This window comes from Ichthyophthirius multifiliis (genome assembly GCF_000220395.1).
Source record: "Ichthyophthirius multifiliis unplaced genomic scaffold scaff_1120509249737, whole genome shotgun sequence".
Taxonomy (NCBI): domain Eukaryota; phylum Ciliophora; class Oligohymenophorea; order Hymenostomatida; genus Ichthyophthirius; species Ichthyophthirius multifiliis.
This window is the reverse complement of record NW_004087392.1, coordinates 1-11,316: the sequence shown is the minus strand read 5'-3', so window position 1 is coordinate 11,316 and position 11,316 is coordinate 1. Positions and strand designations below refer to the sequence as shown.

General features: G+C 13.5%; 2 protein-coding genes across 2 annotated transcripts, besides 40 other annotated features; one reads left to right on the top strand and one right to left on the bottom strand. All coding sequences in view use genetic code 6, as the record gives it.

Annotated features, from left to right (window-relative positions):
- Window positions 1–419: 419 nt before the first annotated feature.
- Window positions 420–462: a microsatellite.
- Window positions 421–461: a microsatellite.
- Window positions 421–462: a microsatellite.
- A 157-nt stretch (window positions 463–619) lies between these two features.
- Window positions 620–669: a microsatellite.
- Window positions 624–667: a microsatellite.
- Window positions 670–1,241: 572 nt separating the features above from the next.
- Window positions 1,242–1,285: a microsatellite.
- Window positions 1,255–1,287: a microsatellite.
- A 48-nt stretch (window positions 1,288–1,335) lies between these two features.
- Window positions 1,336–1,377: a microsatellite.
- A 146-nt stretch (window positions 1,378–1,523) lies between these two features.
- Window positions 1,524–1,553: a microsatellite.
- A 242-nt stretch (window positions 1,554–1,795) lies between these two features.
- Window positions 1,796–1,872: a microsatellite.
- Window positions 1,846–1,944: a microsatellite.
- A 3-nt stretch (window positions 1,945–1,947) lies between these two features.
- Window positions 1,948–3,666, top strand: IMG5_027880 (hypothetical protein). The gene is made up of 4 exons (XM_004039255.1): window positions 1,948–2,803; window positions 2,855–3,072; window positions 3,119–3,218; window positions 3,421–3,666. Exons 1-4 carry the CDS (start codon window positions 1,985–1,987, stop codon window positions 3,646–3,648), a joined length of 1,365 nt encoding a protein of 454 aa, XP_004039303.1. The 5' UTR covers window positions 1,948–1,984; the 3' UTR covers window positions 3,649–3,666.
- Window positions 3,241–3,370: a microsatellite.
- Window positions 3,250–3,328: a microsatellite.
- A 3-nt stretch (window positions 3,667–3,669) lies between the features above and the next one.
- Window positions 3,670–3,705: a microsatellite.
- Window positions 3,706–4,475: 770 nt separating this feature from the next.
- Window positions 4,476–4,520: a microsatellite.
- Window positions 4,497–4,537: a microsatellite.
- Window positions 4,538–4,562: a microsatellite.
- Window positions 4,563–4,846: 284 nt separating this feature from the next.
- Window positions 4,847–4,894: a microsatellite.
- Window positions 4,895–5,255: 361 nt separating this feature from the next.
- Window positions 5,256–5,323: a microsatellite.
- Window positions 5,261–5,326: a microsatellite.
- Window positions 5,289–5,335: a microsatellite.
- Window positions 5,336–6,252: 917 nt separating this feature from the next.
- Window positions 6,253–6,333: a microsatellite.
- Window positions 6,280–6,384: a microsatellite.
- Window positions 6,301–6,382: a microsatellite.
- A 439-nt stretch (window positions 6,385–6,823) lies between the features above and the next one.
- Window positions 6,824–6,867: a microsatellite.
- Window positions 6,868–7,044: 177 nt separating this feature from the next.
- Window positions 7,045–7,074: a microsatellite.
- A 511-nt stretch (window positions 7,075–7,585) lies between these two features.
- Window positions 7,586–7,630: a microsatellite.
- Window positions 7,631–8,675: 1,045 nt separating this feature from the next.
- Window positions 8,676–9,460, bottom strand: IMG5_027870 (hypothetical protein). The gene is made up of 3 exons (XM_004039254.1): window positions 9,239–9,460; window positions 8,896–9,125; window positions 8,676–8,720 (listed from the first exon to the last, which is right to left on the bottom strand). Exons 1-3 carry the CDS (start codon window positions 9,389–9,391, stop codon window positions 8,696–8,698), a joined length of 408 nt encoding a protein of 135 aa, XP_004039302.1. The 5' UTR covers window positions 9,392–9,460; the 3' UTR covers window positions 8,676–8,695.
- Window positions 8,761–8,830: a microsatellite.
- Window positions 8,761–8,870: a microsatellite.
- Window positions 8,812–8,866: a microsatellite.
- Window positions 8,812–8,883: a microsatellite.
- Window positions 8,824–8,863: a microsatellite.
- Window positions 9,050–9,109: a microsatellite.
- Window positions 9,093–9,134: a microsatellite.
- Window positions 9,461–10,037: 577 nt separating the features above from the next.
- Window positions 10,038–10,085: a microsatellite.
- Window positions 10,086–10,523: 438 nt separating this feature from the next.
- Window positions 10,524–10,583: a microsatellite.
- Window positions 10,531–10,581: a microsatellite.
- A 629-nt stretch (window positions 10,584–11,212) lies between the features above and the next one.
- Window positions 11,213–11,309: a microsatellite.
- Window positions 11,225–11,291: a microsatellite.
- Window positions 11,271–11,316: a microsatellite.

Here is an 11,316-nt window from a genome sequence, read left to right as displayed (position 1 = left end):
AACTTCTTGAAATTCAAAGGCTAATCCACAATTATTTTCTTGAGGAAATTTGTTATTCTTTTTACAAATATATCTACCTTCTTCTATTTCCAAAAAAGTATTCCATAAGAACAACAAGTACATTTTTTATAATTTTTCCGAAAGTTCTTCCATGAGAAGCATTAAGGATTAATTAAGATTTTTTTGTATTTTTATAAATTTTTATATTATTATTTTCAAGTTCATTAAGTAAATACGATTTACTTTTTTAAGATAAAAATTGGATTTATTTTTTTAGGTAATCTAGTTGTATTTATGAAATAGAATTCGAATTGCAATATTTCAAATATAATTTTATTAATTATTTTTAGGTTTCTAATGATATTTTTTAAATTTTTTTACTTTTTGTAAATTTTAAGTTTTGTTTAAATTAAATTTCATTTTTTCTTTTATTTTTCTTTTATTTTTTTCTATTTTTTTTTTGTTTCGAATAAAAAAATATTATTAATATAATGTTAAGGATAGGTATAGATAAAAAAAAATAATAATAAAAGTACTTATATTTAATTTTATTTTTTTGAAAAAGGTAAATATAAATTATTAAATATATAGAAAATAATTTTTTTATATTTGCATATGCATTATTATTTTTTTATGTCTATTTATTATTTTATTTTTATTTTTATTTATCTATATAAATAAATTATCAAAAATAAAAAAAAATTTAAATATAGATAAATAGTGTTAAATTTATATTTTTTTAAAAAAAATAAAAAAATAACTATTTTTTTTTTTATTTTTCTACATATAAATTTATTAATTTTTATTTTAATAAAATATATTTTATAAGTTTTATATCAAAAATAATTAAAAAGTTAATTTTTTTTTTTTTTACAATTCATTAAATTTTTTAATGAAAAATAAAAAAATATATTTCAAAAATGAAATATAAAAATTTTATGATTTTTCTTTATAATTTCCAATCAAAATAATTAATTTTAAAAGAAAAAATAAAAAAGAAAATATTAAAATTATTTTTTAATTAGAAATTTTATATATAAAATAATAATTATAAGAAATACTATATTTTTGATGTTTTTTATAAATGACGAAGATAATAAAATTAATTATTAAATATATTAATTGAATATAAATTTAAAAACTAATTTAATAACAAACTATAATTAATAGTTTATTATTTTTTAAATGTTAGTCTATGTACTAAAAATAAATTAATTAAAAAAACATATTAAGAAATCAATATAAAATTATATTTAAATAAATATTTATATAAATATATATTTATATTTTTTTTATTAATAATTTTTTATTGTTTAAATTATGTTTTTATGCATTATTATATTTGATTTTATTAAATTATATTTCTTTTTATAAAATATTAAAAAAATTATATTTAATCTTTTTTACAATTTTTTATTTAAATTATTATAATTTTTCTTTTTATTTATATATGCATTTAAAAATTTTTATTTTATTAAAGTAATAATATCATATTATTTAACTCATATTTTATGATATGTAAATTTTTATATATTTTTTTTTATTATATTTTTAATATTTATATATATTCGATTGCATAAGCATTTTTTTTGTATTTATATTAATTTAAATATAAGTTAATAAATATATATAAATATAATTAATATATAGATAAGTTTTTTATTTTAATCATCTTTTATTTTTTCTTATTTAATATAGTTAAAAATATAAATTCTATACAATTTTTATAAAGTTGACATTTTTAATTTTAATATATTTCCTTTATATACCAAATATTTTAATATTTTTATTCAAATAATATTAAAATAATTTTTTTAATATTTAATATAATTTTTTTTTTAATTAATATAATATTTATAATAATTATATATATAAATATATATAATTTTTTATTTATATATATATATATATATATCCATATATATATATATTATTTTATATATACATTTAAAATACTTTTCTACATATATATAAATTAACTTATATGGACGATCCGAAACAATTTAATTTTCTCCGCACAATACTAGTAAATAAATGTCATAACCAAAAAAAACTCCAGAAGCTTTTTTCAAATAAATCCACAGTTCTTACAACTTACCGTTGTATTGACCTTCCATCTTAAGAGATAATATAGAGGATAATAAGATTAAACTACTAGACAAAAATATCTAATAATATATAACAGATTCTCTAAAAATACATCTAAAAAGACGAAGAAATGGAAAAGTTTAAAAACGGAAATTAAGATTTATATTTTTTTAAATTACTAGACTTTACTGAAAGAGGAAAAGGAAAAAATTTCGTTGAAGAATATTTCGATATATCCATAAATGGACTAGAAAATTAAATATAAGAAAACGCAAATTTTGGTAATGAATCTATGGAAAAAATGAAGGAAAATGCTTAAATTAAATGGAAATAATTATATTCTTAATTAATGAATAGAATGGAAGGTTAAGCTTTTATAGAAATCGAATAAAGGGAATTCTCACCTAAAATTTCAAAGGTTTTATAAGAAAAATTCAAAAATAATCTTGGTCTTTGTATGGAATTTATTCTTTAAGACACTAATGCCTAAATACACCAGATTTTATTTTATTACTGTCAGGTTTTTGCATAAATGGAGAATATAGAAGAAGAAGATATTATTAATTTTATAATAACTTTGTCAAATTTAGATGTAAATAAAACTTATTTTTTTAATTATAGATCCGAATATGCTAAAAAATAAAATATAGACTAAAAATTCACATTCGAACTTAAAATTTTGAGTGATTTAGCTAAATTAGGAATGATAAAAGAAGTAAAAATAAAGCATTTTTTTTAAAAAAAAATATATATATATATAAAAAAGTTTGATCTTGGATAATAAAAAAAAGTTTTCGGAATAACACCTTTAATATGGTAATTTTGTTATAGGAGTATAGACATAAAAACAATAAACGCAAAAATAATTGTGGAAACAAATTTTAATCTATATGCATATTTAGATTATAATCCGTAAAATAAAACATTTTCAGAATCTAAATATATAAGAGATTTATTAAAAAAATTCAGTAAAATACATTATACGTAAACAATTAGGATAATAAAAAAACATATATTATATAATTATTAGATTCCCACATTTAATAGTGGCTTAATTAACAGAAGCGAAAATGAAATAAGCTTTTAATTAAGGAATTACATCTAAATTGTTAATAGAATTTTTTCATAAAGTAAAATATAATATTAATTAAAATATTTAATTATATATATATATATATATATATATATATATATATATATATATATATATATATTTATAAATATTTATATATATATATATTTATTTTTCTAATTTTATTTTTATTTATATTTATTTATATTTTCTTGTATATATATAAAATTTTATTTTTTTATTAATATATATTTTATCAGACTAGTGACGCGAAACTAAAAAAATATTTAAAAGATAAATAAATGAGTGCAATTAAACTTACTTAAAGTTTAAATCTAAATAAAAAGAAATTAGATTTTCTTTAACTATTTTAAAAGAAAGAAGAGGATTTTTCATTAGTACCTGATAATATTATACAAGAAATATAAACTTGGGAAAAAGAAAAAGATAAATAACCAGAATAATTAGACGATATTGACGAGGATTGAATATATAAATAAAAAGAATAAATATATATATATATATATATATATATATATATATATTTATTATTAAATTTTTCAGTTTTTATATTATATATTTATATTTAATTTTTTTTCGCTAAATAAAAGATTTACAATATAAAATAATACTCCTAATTTTATTTAAAATTAAAAAAAAAATTATATATTTAATTATTTATAAATACATAAATAATGGACAGTATTAATATATCTTTAATAAACTCCGAAACAGCACTAAGTTTATCTGAAAAATTATTTTCCGAATATTAAAAATTAATAAAAGAAAAGATTGACGGCATCTATGACGACTCTTCTTATAATTTATTTTAAAAGATTTTTTTCCCTAATGATCAAGATTTATAATATTACTATAAAATCCATAATAAAATCAAACAAAATGACCTATAATAGACTGATTTGAATGATTTTTGTTTACATTTTTTAGTTTAATTTCAAGAAAGAGTCCTTAAAAGTAAAAAACGAAGTAAACAATATAAATAAGATCCTTAAAGATAACTAACAAAATAAGCTTAATAACATTTAGATGTAACCAAAAGAGTTTTCCAGAAATTTGATACTGATGGAAATGGTTTTTTATAAGGAAAAGAAATACATGACCTTATTAAATAAACTTATGAATAAATAGGAGTCTAAAATATAAATACTACATAAGAAGATGTTAATTAATGGCTATAAATTACAGATAGTAATAATGATGGGAAAGTTAGCATTAAAGAATATGAAGAATTTATTATTAAATCTTTAATTAATGCGGGTATAATGATTGAAGAAGATAAAATTGTAATGTGAATTATAAATAAATATAAATATAAATATATATATTAATATATTATATATTATTAATTTTATATATTTTTTTGTTTTTTGTTTTTTGTTTTACAATAATTAATTATTTGTTTTATCTATATTTTAAATTTTTTATTTAATTATCTAGTTTTAATATTATAAAAATTAATATTATTTTACTATAATTAATATTAGTATTTATTCAATTATTAAAATTAATAATAATATAAATTAAAAATATATTCAATGTAAAATCTTTTAATAATATTAATAATTTAAATATTAATAATTAATTTTAATTTTTTACATTTATAAGAAATAAAATATATATCAAATTAATAAATTAAAAATATTTTATTTTATAAAATTAATATAAATTAAATACATTTTATTAATATATTTTATATTAAATATTTTTATAAATTATTCAAAAAAATTTAAACAATTTTTTTTAATATTATTATATTTAGTTTTAATATTATTATAAAAATTCATTTTTTTATTATTCCTCACAACCTAGCAAATTTAATAAAATTCTTAAATGTTGAACAACGTCATTATTACATTTTCTATAAAATTAAAAAAATATATATTTATATATAAAAATTTATCTATATTTATATATATATATATAATATACTTCTAATTAAGAAAACAAGTATTAAAAAATATTAAAAAATTATCTTTAATAGCTTATTATTAACATAAACTTTAATTTTCATTAATCATTTTTTCAAATTCAATAATTCTTATTTTCAAGTTTTTAATCTTAGATAATAGTATGTAATAGTATATACATATATATATAAATAATATAAATATTTATATATATATTTTTTTATATTTATATATATTTTTTTTATATACAATTATATTTATTTTGAATTATACCTATTATTAATATTGAATTTCATTTTGTTCTTAATCATATAATTCTTATTTAATTTAATAGACATAGTTTTTTAATTCATCCATTTCCAATTTTAATAAATTAAAATCTGCCTATATATTAATATTACAGTTTTTATTAGATTCTTATTATAATTAGATTTTTTATTTTAAATTTTCATTTTCTATTTACAATTTTGCAATTTATTAATTACTAGTTTTTATTTTTACTTTAAAATAAAAAATTCTTGATTTTTTATTTATTAATTCTCACCAGAATTTAAAATTTTCTCATTTTTTTCAATTCCTTCAATTTCGTCACTTTCTGACATAAAAATTGCCTTTTTTATCCTAATTCTTGATATTTCATTAAAGTTTCCGAAATTTTCTTTCTTTTCATCCCTTTAATCTTCAATTTCTTTACTAAATTTAAACTTTAAGCTCTAGTTTTCCATTTAACTTATTAAATTTTATATTAAAATCTCTTTTTCTTAAATTTATTTTTCCATAAACTTCAATAAGTCCCCTATATTAGCATTTAATTATTCAATAAAAGTTTCTATAGGCAATTCTTGATCAATTGAAAGTAATTGGACGCCCAAAGTTTTCAAAAGGAAGCTTTTTTCGACATATTATTTCACTTCTTTTTCCATTTAAAAAATCAAATTATTAATTGCATCCATTTTTCGGTTCAAAACGAAATTTTAATCTTCATATTCTTCCTAATCCTTTTGAAAGATTTGAAGTTTTATTATTTTTTCACCTAATTCTTCCAAAGTTTATTACAAATTTTTATTTTATTCCGAAATTTTCTCATATTTTTTCCCCATACTATTAATTTTTGTTTAAAAACTAGCATTCTATATACACTATAGAATATAACATTTCAAAATATGATTAGTTTTTTATATTAATTTATCATTTTTTTATATTAATTGATTATTTTGTTATATTTATTAGTTTTTTTCTTATATTTATATATCTTTTTCTTATATTTATTAATTTAGTTCTTATATTTATATATTTAATTTAATAATATTTATATTAAAATCTTCTTTTTATTTATTAAATTAGTTTATTTATTAAGTAAAATAATCTATAAGTACATTTTTTTCTTATATTTATATGTTTTTCTCGTCTATTTATCGTTTAAAATAATTAATTTGGCCGTCTTATTATTCATTTTATTATATTTGTATTTATAATTTATTAATAAACTAGTCTTTGTGTTGATTTTCTTATTTGATTTAATCAATTTATTCATTTTTAATTTAAATTTAATTTTAAAGATCTTCCAAAATAGTCTTTTATACTTATATTTCATTATCTATATTTATTTATTTATTTAGAACTTAATTTTGGCTTAATATTATTTGATTTTTTTAATTAATTTCTTTATTTTTCTCTTCTATATACTATTATTATTTATTATTTTATTATTCTATATCTTATTTTAAACTAATAATTAATTATTCTTTTTCTTTATTTAATTATTGCTATTTTATTTATAATTCACTTATATATATATTTAATTCTTCGGTTTATTATTTATATTTTTAGTTTTATTACTCTATATTAGTTATTTTTATTTATAATTCATTTATTTATTCAATTTAGTAAATTAATAGATTATTCTGTTTATTTAATTCTAAATTTTAATTACTTATTTCCTATATATAATTCTTTTTTTCTTCATTTTATATTTTCTCATTTTATTCGATTATTTATTATTCATTTTTAATTAAAAAACTATTATATTTAATCTTATTTTGCTCAATTTAACCTTCTAATTACGTAATATATAAAATCTATTCTTAAATTTTATTTTATAAGTTAATATTATCATTATTATTTAAAAGTTATCCAATTTATTTTTCTAAATCTTTAATTTTCTTCTAATATTATTATATTTATTAGTTTTTTAAATCTAATTATTAATCAGAAATCTTAATTTATTGAATATATTTGATATTTTCTTAATTTAATGTTAAAAATTGTTATTAATCATATTCTAATATTAATTGATTTTATTTTTAATCTAATTTTTCCTAAAGTTCCCCTTTTAATTATTATATATCTTTCAATAAATTTATATTATTATTTTCAATTCTTCATTTTGATTTAAAATCTTTTAATTTTCATTTAATAAATTTTCATATTTTATATTTAAATTTTCCTTTTCATTTTAAATAATTTTCTTTTATTAAACAAAAAAAAATTCCTCATATTTAATTTTTTCTAATAAAGCTTTATTTTTTTCTAATAAATCTTTCTCTATTTATTAAGCTTATTTATTATTTTCTTCAAATTAATTATTAATATTTTATAAAACGTCAATTTATTATTGTTTTTCTTATAAAATACTATTTAAATTATTAATTTATGATACTAAATCATCAATTTACGCCTAAAAAATAACAAAATCTTCTTATTTTTTATTCTAATCAAAAAATTATTAATTTAAAATAGTGCTTATTATTATTTTTTATAATATATATATATATATATATATAAATATTTAAATAAAATACTTTTTTTCTTATTAAAAATCATCCCTTTTTTAATTTTCATTTTAAAAAATATTCATTTTTTTTTTATCATTTATTATCTCTTTTTTTAATAAACTATTCTCATTATATAAATTCTCTTTTTCTTTTTCATATTAATTTAGTCTTTTTATACTTTCCTATTCCATATTAGAGTATTTTTAAATCAAATAAACTTATTATTTCTCATATTCTTTTATTAATAATTCCATTTCTTTATATTTTTATAATATTTCTTCATTTTTTTCTTCTAATTCTTTTATTTTATTTATATATTTCTCTTATATATTATTTTATTATTAATTGATTTATAATTAATAATTACTACATAAATTTTAATTATCCTGATTTTTTAAACTAAAGCATTTTATGATTAAAGTATCTCCTATAATTAAGAAAGTTAAAATTAATTAATTTAACAAGAAACCATATTTTAAACATATTCAAATTATTATTTTTCCGGACCATAAATTTTATTCTCATATTAATTTACATTTCTTTCGACTATTATATCCTTATTTTCTTAAATCGCCAAATTAACTTATTCTTAATTTAATTTTTTATTAAAATTTCTTTAAAAAAGCTTAATTTTTCATCATTTATATATTTCTTTAGCAATTCAAGTTATTATTTAAATTATTTTTTTTATTTTTTTATTTTATAATAATTTCTTCTAAATTTTTCTCATTTTTTTTTATTTAATCAAGTTCGAAATTTATTTATTTTATTTAATTTATAAGTTCTTGATTTTGTTTTTTTTGATTTTCATATTTCTCTTTCATATCCAAATATCATAATAGATTATTCTTTTACCTACTATATTTTTAAAAAATCAGTAAGAAATATATAGAAAAAAAAATATATATGTAAATATATATGTAAATATATATGTAAATATATATGTAAATATATATATATTTTTATATAAATAAATTTATATAAATAAATTTATATAAATATTTATATTCATATTATTTATTGTTTTAAATACTTTTATGTATAAATATTTTCGATTTATTAATTTTATTATTGTATCTAAAATTTTTGTTGATTAATTATTTAATTTTTTTAATTTATTTATTCTTATAAGTCTAAAATATTATTTTTAAGAACCGAATTTTTCTATATTATATTTTTCTTATCAATTTCATTTTATTTATTTTTTTAATTTTCATTTAATATTTCTTTTTTTAATTTTTCATTTTCTATTTTAATTTCTTCCTTTTTATTATTATACAATTTCTCTTCTTATTATTATATTTCTTATTAAAAACTTAATTTATTTTCGAATTCTTTTATTTCATTTTATAAAACTTCTATGTTATTTTATAAACCGAATATTAAATCTTCCTTTGTTTCAACCTATTTAAACAAATCTTCCTTTTAATTATTACAAAAACCAACTTCGTCTTCTAAAGATTCTATCCTTTTATTTAAATTCTCATTAATTTATTTATTTTTGATTAGTTCTTTCTTATTAAAATCATATTTGATCTTTGTAATTTTCAAAACTTAGATTAGTTTTTTGTTTTATTTAATAATTTCCTCGATTTTATCTTTCTAAATAATCTATTTAATATTATTTTCATTATTATTAAAAATATTTTCCTCTAAAACAACTTAATTTTTTATTATTTGAATTTTTTAAGCTCATATTTTAAACATTCTATCTAAAAAATTTTCATTTTTAATTTTTCATCTAAATTCTAATATTCATTTTCCAAAAAACTACAATAATCAAACAAATTTTCCTCATTCTTTTTTTAAAATACTTAATTTAATTTCTCATAATATTTATTTTATGATTCTTAAAATTATTTTTCGGCAAAATCATATTATTTTTAAGTAGTTTTTAAACAATTTTAAATATCTATATATTATTTATATATATATATATAGATCATTATTAATTATATTTATTACTTTTACATTCATTTGATTTCATATTTTGTATACTAAAACTCTTCTTTTTTCTAAACATTTCCAATTTACTATTATTATATGTCTTAAATAATTGTTAATTAGAACCGCTAGAAGCTTAAGTCTTTACTTTTTTTATATAATCTTAATTTATATCTTAAAATTCATTATTATTATTATTATATCTAGCTGATTTTTTTGAATATTAAGCACTTTAATTATTATTATTTAAATTTTTTAAATATTAACTTATTTTAATTTATTATGAATTGTAATCTATTGGTTATTTTATTTGTTAATTTTATTTTTAAATATTATCAATTATATCATTATATTTATATTCGGTTTATTATTTCATTTTTTTTTTAATTTAAACAAAAAATAAATTAAACAAATATAAAATTATAGTTTTTTATATAAATAAATAATTATTATTTTTAATATTAAAAATATTATTAATAATATTTAATAACATTTTAATTATTTAATTAGTAAATTTTAAATAAAAAAAAAAAAATATTTATTATTAATATTTTTATTTTAATTTTAATTTAATAATAATTTTATCAAAAAAAATATAATAATAATAATGTTTTAATATAATATATAATAATCAAAATAAAAAAATATTAATTTTAAAATTTTATAATTAAAAATAAAAAATTTGCATATAAAAAAAACCATATAATACATAAATAAATATATATATATATATATATTTATATTTATATATATTTATTTTATATTTGATATATATATGAAATAGAAATAAATTTTTATATAAATAAATATTTTTTTATATATTTATATTAATACTTTTTATTTTTAATTATATCAATTTTTTATTTTCTTTAATTTATTTAAATCAACAATATACATTTTTCCATCTTCAGAAACTGAAAAAAGTTATTATTCTTAATATTTTTCATTATATTCAATTAAAATATGATTAATTGTTTTGTTATGAAAGTTAAATTAACATATTAATTTTTTATTTTTCTTCGATATAATTTTTATTTATTTATCAGAAGTAGCAATAAATAAATATTTTTTTAAATTGATTATTTTTAATACATGTTATTATATACTAACATTATAATTTTCTATTTCTTTTATTTAAAAGTTAACCTTTATAAAGTTTTTATTTATAAACATCTTATTTTATAAATCCAAATCTAAAGAATATATTCCATTTACAGAGCAACCAATATGTATTTTTAAAAAAGTTAAATTTTTTTATTTATCCTAAACTTAAATTTACATATCAAATATATATGGCATTTCATCTTTATTATCTTAAATTTAAATTTTTTCACTAAAATATTAAATATCTTCATTTTCTTCACTTTTAATTTTAAATATTAATTTTATGTTTAAATTTATATAGAATAATAATTGTAATATATATATATATATATATATATATATATATATATATATATATATATATATATATAATAATATATACTACTAACTAATAATATACTACTAA